Source organism: Setaria italica, chromosome I (genome assembly GCF_000263155.2).
Source record: "Setaria italica strain Yugu1 chromosome I, Setaria_italica_v2.0, whole genome shotgun sequence".
Taxonomy (NCBI): Eukaryota; Viridiplantae; Streptophyta; class Magnoliopsida; order Poales; family Poaceae; genus Setaria; species Setaria italica.
This window is the reverse complement of record NC_028450.1, coordinates 23,642,488-23,661,004: the sequence shown is the minus strand read 5'-3', so window position 1 is coordinate 23,661,004 and position 18,517 is coordinate 23,642,488. Positions and strand designations below refer to the sequence as shown.

The 18,517-nt window shown below is 41.9% G+C and overlaps 1 protein-coding gene across 1 annotated transcript; it reads right to left on the bottom strand.

The window, feature by feature from the left end:
- Positions 1 to 8,861: 8,861 nt before the first annotated feature.
- LOC101761261 lies at positions 8,862 to 12,173 on the bottom strand. The gene is made up of 2 exons (XM_004952460.4): positions 11,850 to 12,173; positions 8,862 to 9,299 (listed from the first exon to the last, which is right to left on the bottom strand). The coding sequence occupies exons 1-2, from the start codon at positions 12,048 to 12,050 to the stop codon at positions 9,084 to 9,086; spliced, it is 417 nt and encodes a 138-aa protein (XP_004952517.1). The 5' UTR covers positions 12,051 to 12,173; the 3' UTR covers positions 8,862 to 9,083.
- Positions 12,174 to 18,517: the final 6,344 nt, after the last annotated feature.

Sequence of the window (18,517 nt, the reverse complement as noted above, 5' to 3'; positions counted from 1 at the left end):
GAAAGGTAAGGACCTTATTACATTCGTAGATGAGTCCTTGTATTTAAGTTATGCAAAATCTACATGGTGGATTGATTCAGGTGCAACTGTTCATATTGCAAATTCATTACACGGATTCCATACGAGAAGGACCCTGCAAAGAGGAGAAAGAAGTAGTAAAGTTGCAAATTGCGTCCAAGCAGAAGTCGAAGCCATTGGAGAACTCCCATTAGAATTAGCAAATTGTTTTGTACTTCATCTGAGAGATGTTCTTTATGTACCCTCTTTGCATAGAAACTTAATACGTGTATCTATGGTTTGGCTTGTCATTTCGGTGATGGACAATATAAAATCAAGTTTAATAATAAGATTGTTGGTCTTGTCTTCGAACAAGACAAGCTTTATTTATTATCACTTTGTGAGAATGTGAATGTTGTAAGCGCTGAGAATGTGAATACCTCCTCGTCAATGAATGTATAGAATAAACAGAAAAAAATTGATGATGTATCTTCGAAATTATGGTACTGTCGTTTAGGCCATATTTCGAGGGGGGCAATTGAACGGTTAATTAAGGAATCAATTCTTCCGCCTTTAGAATTTTCAGATTTAGAGCAATGCATCGATTGCATTAAGGGAAAGTTCGTTAAGACAATTAAGAAAGACGCCAAAAGAAGCACAGGAATTTTAGAAATAATTCACACAAATATATGTGGTCCGTTTCCTGTGACATCTATGGACGGTTATGATTCTTTTATAACATTCACATATGATTATTCACATTATGGTTATATTTATCCAATTAAAGAGCATTCAGAAGTGTTGGATAAATTCAAGATATTTAAGGCTGAAGTAGAAAATCAGCATAGTTTAAAGATTAAAATAGTAAGATCCGACCATGGGAGGAGTACTACGGTCGACATACCCAATATGGCCAAGTTCCTGGACCTTTTGCAAGGTTTCTATATGAAAATGCCATAGTTGTCCAGTATTCTACACCAGGCGAGCCTCGGCAGAATGGAGTAGCTGAAAGATGTATCCGTACCTTAATGAATATGGTGGGAAGTATGACAAGCTACTCCACTTTATCGATTAGTTTGTGGATGGAGGCGTTAAAAACCGCCATTCACATTCTTAATCGAGTTCCTAGTAAGTCGGTGTCCAAAACACCGTATGAGTTGTGGTCTGGATGAGAGTCCTCACTAAATTATTTACGCGTGTGGGGCTGTCTAGCTGAGGCCAAAGTCTTTAACCCAAATATTGAGAAATTAGATCCTAAGATAGTCAGTTGCCATTTCATTGGCTACCCAGATAAGTCAAAGGGTTATTGTTTCTACTGTCCTAACAGACATACTAAGTTTGTAGAAACAAGACACGCTATCTTTTTGGAGGACGAGATGATCAGGGGGAGCACGGTACCCCAAGAAATTAGCCTTGAGGAGAAGCGGGTATATGTACCCACTCCGATGATTCAGGAATATTTTTTCTCGATAGCTGTTGTTGCTGCACCTACAGTGTAGGACACTGCGGTGACAGTACCTGTTGTTAAATCTCTCATGGCTACAATAAATGAAGATGAGGAATCCGTCCTTCAGGATCCTATAGAACCTGTTGTCACACATGAGGAAGAGCTGCAACAGCCCCACATGGAAGATGTGCCAAATGTTGAGGCCCCCAGAAGGTCTCAAAGAGTTAGAAAGCCAGCTATTCCTGATGACTATGAAGTCTATGTCAGTGAAAAAGTCCAAATGGAGGGAGATCCCACCTCATTTGAAGAAACCATGAGAAGAGCTCACTCATCGAAGTGGCTTCAAGCCATGGAAGATGAAATGAGATCCATGAGTAGCAACAAAGTATGTGATTTAGAAGAAATTCCTAAAGAAGCCAAGACAGTAGGCTGTAAATGAGTCTACAAAACAAAATGTGACTCCAAAGGGAATGTCGAAAGATATAAAGCACGACTTGTAGCAAAAGGCTTCACACAAAGAGAAGCAATAGACTATAACGAGATGTTTTCTCCAGTCTCATGTAAGGATTCTTTTAGAATCATAATGGTTTTCATGGCACACTATGATTTAGAGTTACATCAGATGGATGTAAAGATGGTTTTTCTCAATGGAAACCTGGAAGAAAATGTTTACATGGCACAACCCAAAGGTTTTTTCATGGAAGGAAAAGAACATATGGGATGCCGCCTGAAGAAATCCATTTATGGATTAAACAAGCCTCCAGACAGTGGTACTTGAAGTTTGATGAGATAATAAGAAGTCTGTGTTTGGTGAGAATAAGGAGGACAATTGCGTTTATGCAAAGTTTAATAGTGGAAAATTCATTTTTCTTATCATGTATATAGATGATATCCTACTTGCTATTAGTGATGTTAGTCTACTACTGGAGACGAAGAAGTTCTTGTCCTCGAACTTTGATATGAAAGATCTTGGTGAAGCTTCATTCGTTTTAGGAATTGAAATTCATCGAGATAGAAGAAAGAGGGTGTTAGGATTATCGCAAAAGGCATACTTAGAGAAGATTCTGAAGAAGTATAGTATGCATGCGAGTAGACCTACGCCTGCTCCTATAGTCAAGGGCGATAGAATTAGGAAATTTCAGAGTCCCAGGAACCAATATGAGATCAATCAAATGAAAGCGGTTCCATATGCTTCAGCTGTCGGAAGCTTGATGTATGCTCAAGTGTGTACGCGCCCTGACTTAGCTTTTGTTACCAGGATACTTGGCAGATATCAAGATAATCCAGGAATAGATCACTGGAGAATGGTAGAGAAGGTATTGTGTTATACGCAATGGAATGAAAGGCCTCATGTTAACGTACAGAAGAACTGATTCCCTTGAAATAGAAGGGAACTCAGATTCAAACTTTGCAGGAGATGTAGACGATAGAAAGTCCATGTCAGGTTATTTATTCACTCTTGTAGGTGGAGTTATATCATGGAAAATCTCCAAGCAAACCGTCACTGCATCGTCCACGATGTTTGCCGAGTTTGTAGCATGTTATGAGGCCACAGGGTAGGCAAAATGGTTAAATAAGTTTGTACCCGGGTTGAGAGTGGTAGACAGCATCCAAAGACCACTCAAGATGTACTGCGACAATGAGCCAGCAATATTCTATGCTCACAACAATAAGTCAAGTGGTGCTGCCAAACACATTAACATCAAGTTTTATGTTGTGAAAGAGAAAATCCAGGATCATGCCATTAGTCTAGAGCATATAAGAACAAAAAAAATGCTCGCGGATCTGCTCACAAAAGGATTACCGCCCAATATGTTCAAAGAACACTTAGCCGGCATGGGTTTACGAGAAAGCCTATGATCCCTAGATACAAAGGGCCTAGAATAAGAATCTGTTTCATAATAGAAAGGTGTGTTGTAACTGTTGAATCAGATAGTACGTAACTGACTATTATGACGAGACATGCTCTATACACTGATCTGTGATGAAATGGGTGCCAAGATTAAGACTAAGTTTAAGTATGAGATGAAATCAAGGGGGAGAATGTTAGTATTGATCTCATCTGGCTCAATCCAACGACCGAGTCGGAGTCCTTGATTGCGCCTTGATCGACGGCATCCAACCGAATATGGTTGGCGGGCCTCCATCGTGCAGCGCTATAAAGACAGGGTGGAGGCTGGGGGCACGAACGCCAAGTTTGACATCGCGCCCACCAGACCCACCTACACAACCCTAGACCCGATCTAAGCCTAGCGCTGAAGCGGCGGGAAGCTCCGCCAACTCCTCGCGCCGCCGCCGCCGCCCTCGTCATCAACACCACCATCACCGCCATGGCGAGCTCCTCCTCCAAGCCCGATGATCGGTGACCCTCTCACTCTCTAACTCTCTCTCCCTCTCGGTTGTATCTTTGTTTAGATTCTAGGAGCTGATTTAATCTAAAGAACGAGTTAGTTAACCCACTAGATTAGTTCCTAGTGTTCCTATAATTCCATCAGGTTGTAATCAATTGATATTGTAATCGAATTTCTTACCTAAATAATATCTATACAAGTTTGCTGCCCCTCCTTCCCCACCGTAATCAGATATAACCCACACCGTAATCTGATTACGTTACCAAAGTGCAACCAAACAAAGAGGGTAATCACCCATTCCGCCACCAAATACACTGTAATCTGAATTTCCTTTACGTTTACGTTACCTTAACACGAACCAAACAATATCTAAATGTTTGAGACAATTCGCTAAAATGTAAACGAACTAGAAAATACGTATCGAAGCTAGGTAGCAAATTCCGTGCTAATCCGAGCGAGCATATGGACATATGGTTATATTTTGTTTCCATGAGTAGCGTCATAGCGTGTGAGTGTAGTTGAGAACGAGGATGAAAGTAGTATTAGTTATGGGGGTGTACCATCTCTTGCACGATATAAGAGATATTGTAGCCATCTCTCGCAAATTTAGCTGCCACGTGGCTGTGTTCATGCCTCAATCTCTAGTTCTCTACTACTTATCGATCTGACACAAGACAACTGGCCATGTCTTCTTCCTGGTTTACCATTATACTCTAGCCCCTACTCCCAATGTTTGATTATACCTGGGGCTCTTGCTCCCTCTAGGTCCTGGGTCGTCCTAAAACTCATCCAATTAACTATGATTTTAAATTTTAATTGTAAGAAAAATAAGATGCAAATGTACTATAACCTAAAATTTATTACATGGAGAGGAGGGAGCATGATGTCAACAGGCACAATACGCACAGGCAGAGGCTAGCAGTCAAATCCATGTTTATGATGTAATCCACAAATCCACACTTGCACCCATATCTGCCGTGAGTGTGAAATTGGCATCCAAGCTTTGTCGCCCAGGGGCACGCCCTTGTCCTAATGAACATGTAAACATACAATGAACATATCACTAACTACATCAATAATATCATCAATTTAACGCATGCACCCAAATTCTCAGATAATGAACAAGCATCACATATTATAAATAGCATGACATGCATACAATATAGTTCACTTAAACATACAATATTTTTTAAACAATTAAGCACGCGGGTCTTGGAGGAGAGGTAGGAGGAGGTATCAAATTCCGTTCAAAACTAATTGACATAAATCCTAGAGAAAAGTTGGCCATAATAGAGGATGTTAAAAATCTAATTAAGCTCAAGTTACTTCAAAATTCATGTTTTCCATTCTTTTACAGAGAAAGAGAAGGCCTTCTAGTTACCTCAAATTGTACATCTTTATCACTCTTTAGAAGAAGGAAAACACTAGCCATCTCCAAAATTTTGGTGGAGTTCCACTTGTGGTCAAGGCATCAAGGGTTTACCTTTTTCACAACTGTCTTGAATAATTTTTTTGCGGGCAAACTGTCTTGAATAATAACTAGCCCATATTACTAATTACTAATGCGAATGAACTTAGGTCGGTGCACAAATGTATGCTCTCATATCTCATGGCAAAGAAACAAAAATGATTCCTAGAGTATTAGATACAAAGTAAGATTTTTTTTGTTGAGAGGAGATACAAACTAAGATTTTTGTACAGTACAAATTTGTCACCATAATTGAAATCTGTTGTGTAAGCATCTTGGTGGTTTCTATGTTAATCGAATTGCTTCGAGAAAGTCATTGGAATGTAAAACAGGATTCCAGTCGCCTCAAAACTATACACCCCGGGATTAGCAAACTTATAGAGCTATTCCCTCCGTCCTAAATTACTATTTGTTTTGACTTTTGTACATATTTTAGTTTTTCTACGTATCTAAATAAATATATATCTAGATGTATATCAAAATATGTGCATCTATGAAAATTAAAATAAATAGTAATTGGAACAGAGGAAGTTTCTTTTATTTATGAGTTGTACTTGATTGGGTTGGTGGCGGCGTCACTGACAACACCGAATCTGTCACTATGGTTGGTAGGACAATACAATGAGCAAAGGGGGTCCCTCTTTGATGCAGAATCTATTGTAACAAGGGGTCGATGCAAATTTGTCCTTGCCTTTTATCTTTTTCAGAGGGCCTTTGTCCCCACTTTTGCCAGGACAGATGACCCCATGCTTGTCACTCTCAGACGCCCATATCCACTCACTCGGTACCTGCTCCTCTCATAGAGCAATCATTCATTTTCTATATGTATAATCAGCAGCTTTACACAAAGATCAAAGAAGTAACGGATACGAGGCTTAACCATCATCCATTATTCAGCCTCGGCCTACAGAAACGCTAAGCAAACAGACCGGAGTAGCAGCAATCGATCACCGGTACTCCTTCCGTTCCTCCAAATCATAGTCATTTTAACTTTTTTAAAGTGGAAGCATCTCACAATAAAATAATAACATTTATGATACGAAATAAGTACTATTACGTTCTTCATTAAATAAATTTTTATAGTATATTTATTTGGTGCTATAAATCTTTGTAATCATCTCTATAATTTTGATCAAATATAAAATGATTCGACTCCCAAATAAGTTGGAATGACTTATAATTTGGAATGGATGGAGTAGCTGCAAGGCGTATCCAATGCACAACATTCATATCTTTTTCTTAGACCCTGTTTGTTTGCCTTATAGATTATATAAGGTGGATTATGGTCCAAGGGTAATAGAGTAAATGACTATCTTGGGACCACTTTGGGACCGCAAAGAATCTGAGGTCTTGTTTAGTTACCCCAAAATCCCAACTTTGGCACTATGCAAAAAGAAGATTCCCCATCACATCAAACTTACGGTACATGCATGGAGTATTGAATGTAGACGAAATCAAAAACTAATTGCATAGTTTTGTTGTACTTTGCGAGACGAATCTTTTGAACCTAATTAGTCAATATTTGGACAATAATTCACAAATACAAACGAAACGCTACAGTATGCTACAGTGCTACACAGTGATTTTGATTGTCCAAAATTGGGCAACTAAACAGGCCCTGAAATAAGTTATCCAAGAGTAGCTTATTTGAGATTATTTGTGGTCCCATGATGGTCCTCAAGTGTTCTTTTACCGTAGTAGTATAGTACTCATGATCCATAATCCAGATTATATAATCTACATGGATTATAATCTGAAAACCTTAGTACTACTGTAGCAGCAGCACAATAAAAGCGGATCACAAAGCTTGAATCAGTTTTGATCCCGTAATCCATGCTTCTACTCTACTCTACACTTGCCTTGCCTCGGCCTGAGGCATCATCTTCCCCCGTCGCGTCGAGTGCGTGGCAACACGCGAGGCACGCCTGGACGTTAAGCCAGACTCATTCAACGGTGCTGAACGGCGTGCGGCGTGCCTCAACCTTGAGAGGCGGGGCATATGGGCAGGACGGACGCAACCGAAAAGAACAGACCTGATCGCCCGATGCCACGAACCTGATGCTCCTGCCCATGCCCGTTTCGAGACCAGATCGCGACCCCACGGCCACGAATCTGATGCGCCTCCCCTCCCCCGTCCATGCCGGCATCTCATGCGTCGCGCATGCTTCACGGTTTGAGCATTTACCCGGCCGTCGTTGCATACCCGATCGCGTACGCGCCCTCAGTGGATCAGATGTACCAGTACCGCCCGTACGTGGACCAAGGGCATGTTTAGTTCCCTAAAATCCAAACTTTGTTACTAGCAAAAGAAAAAAGATTCCCCATCACATCAAACTTGCGGTACATGCATGGAGTACTAAATGTAGATGAAATCAAAAATTAATTGCACAATTTTGTTGTACTTTGCGAGACGAATTTTTTGAGCCTAATTAGTCAATGTTTGGACAATAATTCACAAATACAAATGAAATGTTACAGTTATGCATTTATGGCAAAATGCCAATTTTGCCACTTTCAAATTGGGAACTAAACAAGGCGCAAGTGCTTTCCGAATCTTTCCCCGCCCGCCGCCACAGGAAAATTCAACAGCCCATGCCCAATAGATAGCCGAAGAATGCTTGGAAGTCATTGCAGAACACGCACGTGCATCCCAGATATTCTACACTCTCTCGGTCTCTCCAATCAAAAAGAATTCAACATCACACAGAAGAGTCAACGGAACGGTTTGAGCATTTACCAGGCCGTGTTGCATTGCAAGCGTTCAGCCCAGGCGCCAAGCGTACCAGATCGTCGTACCCGTAGCTAAGGATACTAACGGATATACCCAGATAGATAGTATCATATACAGATACAAGTACAGATAGAGCACAAATAGTCTCGCATAATGACGCACATTTACGAATATCATACATATCATTTAAGGGCTTTATCATTAAATAAACATACTACCTCCAAATCAAATTGTACGTTACTTTATCTCTATTTTAAGTTAAACTTTTTTAGTTTAACCTTTTTTATTAAAAGGTATGTACGACATTACAACGGCTAGCTCATTCGAAATCCAGGGTTTCGAATGGGCTGGGCTGTTGGGATATGCAAGTAAATTATCAGCTTATTTTTATTGTAACATTGTGCATATCTTTTAATAAAAATGATCAAACTAAAAAAGTTTAGACAAACTAAAGCAACGTGCAATTTGACGTTTATTCACTGATGGAGCGCTAAACGATCATAACATGTACTATATTCTTAAATGTGGCCATGTGACTTTTACTCGATAACCGAGAAAATATTCGTAATCGACACTACTCGTATTAGGCTTACCACGTATTCGACCCTCATCCGTTAATTCAAACTATTTGTGCTCTATCTGTATTCGTATCTGATACTATGTGCTTGAATCCGACGAATCCGAGTTCAAGAAAAAAAATAACTATATGTATTTAAGTATATCCGTTCGTATCGGATAAAACGTGTTCATCCCTGCCGTACCAGTGCTGCTTCCCCCACCCGCCACGGCGCCACCACAGAAAATTCAACAGCCGAAGCCCGAAAGATAAGCCGAAGATGCAGAACACGCACGTGCATCCCACGGAAGAGTCAACGGAACGGAGGGTGCTCGCCGGTTTCGTTCAGCCACAATATTTCGATCACAGGGTGGGCACTGAGATCAAAAAGATCCACGAGAGCTAACAGCAGCAGCGAAAACAAAGACTCCACGATGACGATGCATACAAGCTCTGACTACTAGTCCGTTTATGTTCATGTTCAGTGATCTGGGTAGGGGCATATCTTGCTAGGAACACTAGTTCACTGCGAATCACTTGGCCTTGGGCTTCTCGGCGCTGGCAGCCTTAGCGGACGCGGCCTCCTGGCTCGCTTGCACGGGGGCAGGCACAGGCTGAATGCGCTCGTAGCGTTTCCTGGTCAGCGTCTCCCCTTTCAGAGCGGCCACGTACCTGTCGTTCGTGTCCTCTTTCCTTTGCAGCTCGCCGAGAAACTCGGCCAGTCTCTCCCTGTTCACTTGCCCCATCATCTGCTTGCCAGGAGTTCATTGTCAGTGAAAAGTGGAATCACAAATGCAAACATTTAAAAGTGCAAGAAAACATTATAAAAAAACCGTGCATGCACAATAACACCAGGAACAAAAAAAAGGGGGGGGGGGAGTAAATATTCAAGCAGAGTAAATTTGAATGGTTTCGGAAAATAGTAAACCAGTAATACAATGCCATAAACACCTCCTGAGAAGCCAGAAGGGAAATGTCAAGGACATCTCTCTGCTAGTGCCTTATATGGGCATCACCAGGTAAGCATGTACTTTATGCTCATACTGCAGAGAGCATATGAACAAGGCAATAAACAGTTTGTCACGGTCAGCTCATTGTACATACAACTTTGTAATCATTTGACAATGAGTGATGATTATAAGCTGGAGCTTTTCAATAACTAGTTTTCAAATGGTATACAGTGATTAAAGATTCATAGACAGGCAACTGTAAGCCACCAATTCACCATTACTAGCAAATAGCAAGAATAGTAACTATTACTAGATGGTGAATTAGTAGTATAACAGAAACAAGATACCATGTTCCTGCTAAGTTACTCCTAAATACAAAACTTTAGAAATCATCAAAGCATGGCAGCACATCAAACCCACCCATCTCTCCCAAACATCAGTTGGCAGCTGCACATCATCTTTGCAGCCAACCAAGCCCACTTGCAATAGTTGGGACTCTCTCCTATTCCCTAAATTGGGTTGTTTTATGTGATTATACAGTTAATTTGTCAACTGGATCCAAACTCTGAGAGAACAATATAGCATTTTTGAACCATTTGTTCTTTTGACCATTATTTGATCGTTGAACTGCTCAAAATTCGAGGTCGTGGAAGCAATATTTAAATTGGATTGTTTTGGGTGACTATTGTTGAGCTCAGTTGCAATATTTTTATGGACCACGGCAAATGAACAATGGCAGACAACCATTTGATTTGTTTTTTGGTAGACAGATGGGATTAAGCTCCGCAGCAGCAAGCTGTTTAATGTTGGCTTTAGAAAAATGAACCATTTTTCCAAAAGGGTGTGTTTTCAAACCATAAATCAGAACAAAATTTGTCTTGATGAACCAAAAAAACATCAAGATCTAAAAGCCAACAACCACACCTTACCTAAATGCAAGCTAAATAGTAGTATGAAAACGTACATAAAGCAATTTTAATGCTAAACGCTCCAATATTAAGACCTAGCAAATTTGGCATGTATGACCTGCGTAAGGCCATAAAGACATAAACCCTGCCAGTCCAAACACAAACAGCATTTAAAGCCAAATGAATTGTCAAATGGACTGACTAGCAGCAGAAGAAACAACCACTCAACAAAAACGTAGCGGTAGGTGTATTAATTTACACTCGACAGGATACCAGCATCCTCCTCCTGCAGCCACTGGTAAGCAATGACTGCTTCAATAGCTCTAAAAGCAAGTTCGACCTAACATATAATAAGAAAAATAACTACAGGAACAACACAAAATTGTAATACTATACATGTCTTGAACATTTTGCTCCATGTTTTGCCAATTGATATATTTTCAGTATTATTAGCACTGTGTTCATAGAGTATCTGATGATTGGGAATAAGAATTTGAACTACAGCGGGGCAACGTGACTTCAATGAGCATAACATTGCCTTCAGCAAAAATTACTAACATTCACAGCTGTTCAGATAAGAATATCCCCTGGATTTCTAACAATAAAAGATTTTGGTTCGCATTTGATTGTTATTCCTAACATCACTATCTACTCTATTCCCTTTCTATTCATAGTTAACTATCGCATAATTGTTGCACTTTGTTGCCAATAATAGGTGTTAATACTTAAAATTGCAACAAAGAATTACGTTTACAGAGGGTCTGGAGAAATAAATCAAGCTTATGCCGCTTTTGACAGATACTGACTGAAACCCACTAGTAAAATAAATCAATTATGAAAACAAGAGCAAAAACAAAATGGAGTACCAAAGCCAGCTGGTTTCCCTCTAATCACCATGCATGCTTTGGCTGGCGGGTACAGCTATTATTGCCATGGACTGTAAATGGGATGAATTGAATCATTCCAACCAATACTACCAAGAGTTGGCTATTTAATTAGGCACCTCTCACAGCTAAGGATCTTGGTCTGGAAACCAGAACCATCCAGTCAGATATAGTCATGTAATCAATCTGGTCCAGGTATCCTCAACCCATGGGTTCCTAGTCCCTTTTGAAATGCGGGCATCAAATCTTGATTTGCACAAGAAAAGGGAAAGTAAAAGGAAGCTAGCTACAGCAACTCTATGTATCCCTCAAAACGTTTTCAGAAACAGGGCCGAAACCCTAGTTCAGTTTCATCAATCCCTCAAACATGCTACGTCGTATTTCGAATTCTTGAATTTGAAGTGAAAAACTGATTGAACGTGTAAACTAGATCGATCGATCCACCTTAGATCCCCAAATAGTGATCTCAAATCGCAGAACATAATTCCTAACAGTAGAATCAATAATAGCATCGATCGGCGGGGCGGGATCTGTGCGAGGGAAGCGCGAGCACGCACCGTGGTCTCGGGTCGGGCGGTGGAGCGGAGGTGGGCCTCGAGCTGCTCATTGCGGGAGCTGGTGAGCTGCATCACGCCGTAGCCTATCACGCCCGGGACGACGCCGCACAGCGCCGCGAAGGTGAAGAAGAAGGGCTTCGAGTCACGCGTCCGCCGCACCAGCCACCGCCACCCAGCGCTCTTCTCCCACAGGATCGACATCTTCCACCGGCCGCCGCCTCCGCCGCCTTTCCACGGGATGCTCCTCTACAACGCACCTCCCCCTTCTTCGCCGACTGCTCTCTCTTTTTTGTGACGGTCTCCACTTTCTATTCAATTTTTTTCTGTTTTTCCTTCTTCACTTCAACCATGTGTGGTGGTACTGTGGTAGGCTGGTAGCATTATGCGCCATTGGATTAACCAGATGTTTTGATCAACTAGCATAGAGTATCGCACGTGATATATGAAAATTTGGCAATCAATAATTTCAAATTGTAGCTACAGATTAGTAGCCAATATTTTTTATTATTACAATTAGGGTTTTATAATTTGTTTTTTAAATAACAAATATTTAGAGAACGCGGACCTTGGTCATGAGCATGCATACATTGATGGTACTGAAAATGCATAACTTCATATAATAAGATCCCTTCCTAAAAAATCAAACAATTCATCTGAGCATGCTGCCGCAGGCAACTATTAATGATCAATTTGAACCCCAATTCTATTAACAACTATCATGCTTTTTTAGCAAATGTTAAACACCTATTGCTCTAAGTACACTTACACAATTACACTTTATTTGCTCGTCATCTATGTAGGACATTGTTTGTGTAATCATCTAAATGTTCGATGAAGGTCATAAGCACATCAGCAAGATTGCTTTTATCTGGAATATTTCACACCAATATTTTCAAAGCACTAAGGTGAGGTGTGGTGAGACATCACCTTCTTATCGCCTGGGCGCTTAAGGCAAAGCCGTAAGGGCACCAATTTAGATATATGGAATCATTAGCTTGATTAAAAAGTTAACTTCCATGTAAGAAACAACGAATAGAATCCTCCATCCTCCCCAATGCAAGCGCGCGCATGTTTTTTGGTCCCACAACCCTGTTACCAGCTTCCACATTCCCCATCTTTCCCCTCTCCTTTGCCCTCCCATCCAACCACCACCGCCACTATGGCCATCGTTGGTCGTAGGCCCTAACCAAAATCTAGTTGATTTTAATCAGAACTGAGCATATCTACAAAACCATCGGTCTTAATGTCTTCGTTCACTGCTTATCTCAATGTCGTGCAAAAGATGCCACCGCTGCTCATCAAATTTGGACATCAAGCCTAATCGGCAACAATCATGCCCATAGCCAAGTTCTCCCCGCTCATGCTTCAAAAGTGGTTGTGACATCATCACTCAAACTTGGACACAAGAACTGCTGAAGGCGGGTGACATGGTAGGGAGAAATGGGTTTAGGACGGCATGCCGGTACAGTAGGTCATGGGGGCAGTGCAAGTACATAGAGGACACAAAGTACCTCACTTGCATTGTTCGTGAGTTCTATCGCTCTAGGTCCTTTTCCCCTTCTCTCTTGCCTCATGTCAGTTTCAAGGGCTATTCATTGTCTGGGAGAAAAAACATGATGGTCTTTAGTTTTTGCCGCAACGCATGCTTTCATGATAGTCTCACCGCGTTTTTAGGACATGCATATCTACACCACTATTTTCTGTGCGAATGTGGAGGTTAGGGTACTTAGACATTGCATTGTGCTATGTTTGGCCTAAGGCAGGCAAGATGAATGCCATGCTCGATGAATTATATATGAAAAAGGAAAAGTCCATCAATGGGCCACAACCACAACAAATGAGCCTAGAAGCCTCGTAAAGCCCAGCCCAAGCTATCAGCTTACAAAAGAACCCTACCTTCCTACTTAACACACCCTACCCTAGCTCTCGACTCTGCTCCTCTTCCACGCCGCCTCTCCAATTCCCGATACCATCACTCAGTAGGGCGAGCATCGAGTCCACCGCCTTCAAGTGCCTTTGTTGGCCATGAATCACCCCTTCCCCCTTCTTAAATAGAACATCACCGCTACCCCCTTCAAGATCACCACCACAATAGAGAGGTGGTAGATCTAGGCTTGCCATCACGCTGAATCTAGTAGGCAAAGTTGCACCGGCCATTGTGCCGGAGCCGATGAGGATAAGGAAGGAGGAAAGATAGTTGCATTGCATACTGGTTTGCCTTGTACTCTTCCTTTCTTCACCATCTCTCTCTCCCCCTCTCTCCCTCCCTCCCGTGTGCTCCAACTCTTTTGGCTTGTCGTCGATGATGTGTTGCCCCTAAAAAGCCAAGCTAGCATCCCACAAAGAACACCTTACACTACCCTCCAGACTCTAGTCATCTTCCGCGCCGCCTCTCTAATTCCCAAAGACACCACACAGGAGGAACGCCCCAACCACCTCCCGATGTCCAGGTATCCACCCCTTCCTCCTTTTCAAATGGAGCCTCCCTACCACCCCTTTTCGAATCATTGCCATATTAATAAAGCGATAGCATATTCGGGAGATCACACTGGAGCCGATGGGCTAAGTTGTGCCAACCATTGTGCTAGGCCGATGAGGATTGGGAAGGAGGAAAGAGAGATGCACTGCCTACTGGTTCGCCTCCTACTCTTCCTTTCTTCATCGTGGCCCGTCCTTTCTCTAGCTCACACCACTTTTTGGCTAGGAGTGGGTGATGTGTTGGCCCTAACTAGACTACTAAAGCCAAAGCCAAGCTAGCAGCCAACAAAGAACTCCTCTCTTCCTACCTAACATACCCTATCATATCTTGAATCTATTACTCTTCTCTTAGGCCTCTCTAGTTCGACGCCACAACCTAGCTAGCAGGAGCAGTGGCAAGCCCACCTCCCACAAAAGCCCTTTGTTGGTAATGGATCACCTTCTTCCCCTTTCTCAAATGGAGCATTGCTGCAATCCCCTTCTAGATCAATGCTATAATGGAGTAGTAGTAGATCTATGTCGGCGATCACATTGCATCTGGTAGGCAGGTTGTGCCGACCATCATGTTAGAGCCTATGAGAATATGGAAGGAGGAAGGGGAGTTGTGTCATCTACTGGTTTGCCTTCTACTCTTCCTTTCTCCTGGTGGCCCTTATCATGCCTCTATTTCCTCTCTTGTTTTTATTACGCATTGGCAACACATTGCCCCTAATGAGCCTACTAGCCTATCAAAGCCCAAGCCACGCCATCAACCCATAAAGAACCCCTTCCTTTCTATCTAGCATACCCTAACCTCTTGAATCTACACCTCTTCTGCGCCGCCTTTCTAGTTCCTAATGCTACTAGCAATAGCAGCGATGAGCCCACCCATCCCCAAAAGCCTTTTGTTTGCCATAATCACTTCATCCGCCATCAAATCGGCCCTCATTGCCACCCCCTTCTAGATCACTACCACAATAGAGTGGTGGTAGATCTATTCCCGGTGCTCACGCTAGAGCCAGTGGGCAGAGTTGTGCCACCCATTTGTGCTGGAGCCAATGAGGATAGGGAAGGAGAAAAGGGAGTCACGACTCCTACTAAGTCATGATGTGTTGCCCCTTACGAGCTGACTAACCTACTGAAGCCCAATATAAGTCAGGAGCTAGCCCACAAAGAACCCCTCCCTTCCTACCTAACATACTTACCCTCCCGACTCTACTCCTCCTTTGCGTTGCTTCTCTAGTCCTGACGCCATCTCTTAGTAGGAGTAGTGACTAGGCTAACACCCCCAAAAGCCTTTTGTTGGCCCTGAATCACCTCCTTCATCCTTGTCAAATGTAGCCTCACTGTCAACCCCTTCCAGATCATTGCTACAATAGAGTGGTGGTAGATTTATGCCAGGCAATCACGTGAGAGCTGGTGAGTAGAGTTGTGCCGGCCATTGTGCTGGAGCCGATGAGGATAGGAAAGGAGGAAAGGGAGCCAAGATGCCAGCTGGTTCACCTCCTACTCTTCCTTTCTTCACTATGCCCCCTCTTATCTATCTCCCTCTTCTTTTGGCTAGGTGTCAGCAGCGCGTTGTCCCTAACAAGCACCTTTTCACCTAGACGATGCCTTAAGGTCACCGTATCTTACCCCAATTTTAATGCTTTCTAACGCAAATATTTTTTAGGTAATCTTCACTAACCAATATTTTATATATTTTTTTCACTAACCAATATTTTTTCAGCGAGTTTGACTTCCAATTTTCTCTTACACTATTCAAAAATTAAATAATATGATCTCAAAAACTAGAAGCATGTGAAATTTGAATACTATTTTATCTTGGCTTAAATTAAGATATAATATTTTGCAACTTTTTTATATGCTTGATAAGCATGATGATATACCATTTTAGTTTCCAGGATAATCTGCTGTTAGGTAATGCATTGGTGCTGGATGTTGTTATTTACCAATGCTTAGTTCTGATATCTATTTGATGTTGTTTGATCATATTAGTTTAGATATCCGAGTTGGCTATCTTTTCATATGTCTTTGGAATAAGTTATGAAGTATGCTGCATTCTAGAACACAACCAAGACAAGTAATACCGATCATTTCCTAAATTTTGTTGAAAGTAGATTAAAATGAGGAATTGTACAACTACATGTGCCTGTTAGACGCTTATGAATACTAGTGTTATGTATTTCTAAGACTAAAACATTGACAAGTATAGTAGATGTTAATGATATGATCTTGGTGAAGTCTATGAATGACAACTAGTAAGTTTCATATTTAATGCACATATTGTAAGCCATATATTGACTTGCAAGAATAATGATGTAAAACTAGGTTTCACTTTGATGAAAAATGAGGCGGATGACACATGAATCTGCTAGTATATGAAAGGTTAGTCTAGTAAAAACTCAGCTTTTACAATTTATATTTCAATTATTATTTATTTATCTTTACATTAGTTTTATAGTGCCAAATAAGATGCGAGTTATGTATCAAACTAATATTTATTATAGCTTTGATGTTAGCTACAATCGAACTTCTACATCAACATTACATTTATCCTATCACAATTAGACTAAATAATCTTTTATTAGTGGTTTTATCCATAAATACATGCATCAACAAAGATTTTTCATATGAGTTAGTTTATTTTGCAAATGCATGTATCAAAAAGGTTTGTGATGTTGGTAGCTTTTTCTCTTCATGCTACTTATGGGGAGCATATATTTGGAAGTACACGGTAGAAGATATAGTAATTTTTTTCATTATTTAGCTATTCTTGCTATTTGTTTAATTTCTTTGAACATTAAGCATAAAAGAGACTATTTATTTAGTAAAATGCCAATGAATATGAAAAACATATTTTTGCTAGATTCACTTTCAATATTATAAAGGGCAGTAGCAATTTATATTTAAAGGTTTGTGGCAGTATGATATTTTAGAACACAAAGCTAAAGATTAATGGAGATACGTTTTGCACATGAATCCGAGATGACATCAGAGTGGATAAACTGGACTTTTCCCTACTTTTAAATGTATACTATTGAGCACTGAAGTAGAGGCGGGAAGGTTGTTGGGGTTGAAAGGACATCGGTTGGTAGCCAAGATTTCTCTTCATTTATTAGAGCTTAAGGGTAGAAGATATAAGAATACTTTTTACTCACTTAATTGCTTTAGTCTTTTGTTTTGTCCGAATATTAAGTATAAAGAAGACTCTTTATTCGCTAGAATGTATATTAACATGTAAAACATACTTTTGCTAAGAAACATGATAAGTTTAGGTAGCAATAATTTATATTGAAGAGTTTATGATAGTTTTGATATTTTATTAGGATTTTAAAAATAAAATAATATAATAATATAGATATTTTGTGGATGAATCCGAGTCGACGTCCGATAAAGTAAACTGGACTTTTTCCTACTTTTAAAGTCAGATTATCGGACACTGAAACAAAGGGATGGTTGTTGCGGTTGAAAGGACATCGGTGGGTCGCTTTATGGCAGTTAACCGCCAGTGGGGGCCCCACGACGGCTCGATCCTGGAATCGATGTTGCACTACAATCGCTGCCTCTCCTCTGTCTTTTCCTTGCCACAATAAAGGCGGGAGATTCGCATCATCTGTCCAGCTCAGCGGCAGCGTCACACCCCAGCACCGTGCGTGCTGTAAAACCCCCGGGCGGACCCCACCGATCCCGTGCCTTAACGCTCCGAGATTCGCACTCGCCCACCCACCGAATCCGGGTCCAGCCAACCGCCCCTGCCCAGCCGTCCGATCCGCGAGGCGCGCCATCACTTCCTGCCAGCCGCGAGGCGGGGCGCCGAAGCGGAAGGCCTTGAAACGGAACGGGGCGAATCGGGCAGGCGAGTAAAAAGGCCAGCGCGCGGCGACAGGTGGTGGCGCCGCCGCCCGCCACAGCACGCGGTTTCGGCTTCTGCCTCGTGGGCCCCTTCTCGTCGCGAGGGAAAAAAACACGTGCCGGTTAGTCCCGCCTGGCGGCGGCCTGGCCGTGGCCTCGCCCCCGGTCGCCCTCGCGGTGAATCCCCGTCGCACGCGCCCCGGCGCGCCGAGGGCGGGGGGCACGGCAGGCTACGAACCGTACGGGAGGAGGGCCCACCCGGCAGTGAGGGCTCCTACTGGTAAAACTCGTACCCGCTACTAGTACCCCACTCCCCTCTGGCCCTCTCTCTCTCTCTTCCCACCCTCTCCTTTCTC

Excerpts from the sequence above, each read along its gene's own strand:
- LOC101761261 (XM_004952460.4), bottom strand. The coding sequence starts at position 12,050 with ATGTCGATCCTGTGGGAGAAGAGCGCTGGGTGGCGGTGGCTGGTGCGG. Across the intron at positions 9,300-11,849 it reads CCGCCCGACCCGAGACCACG|ATGATGGGGCAAGTGAACAG; the intron begins GTGCGTGCTCGC and ends CCTGGCAAGCAG.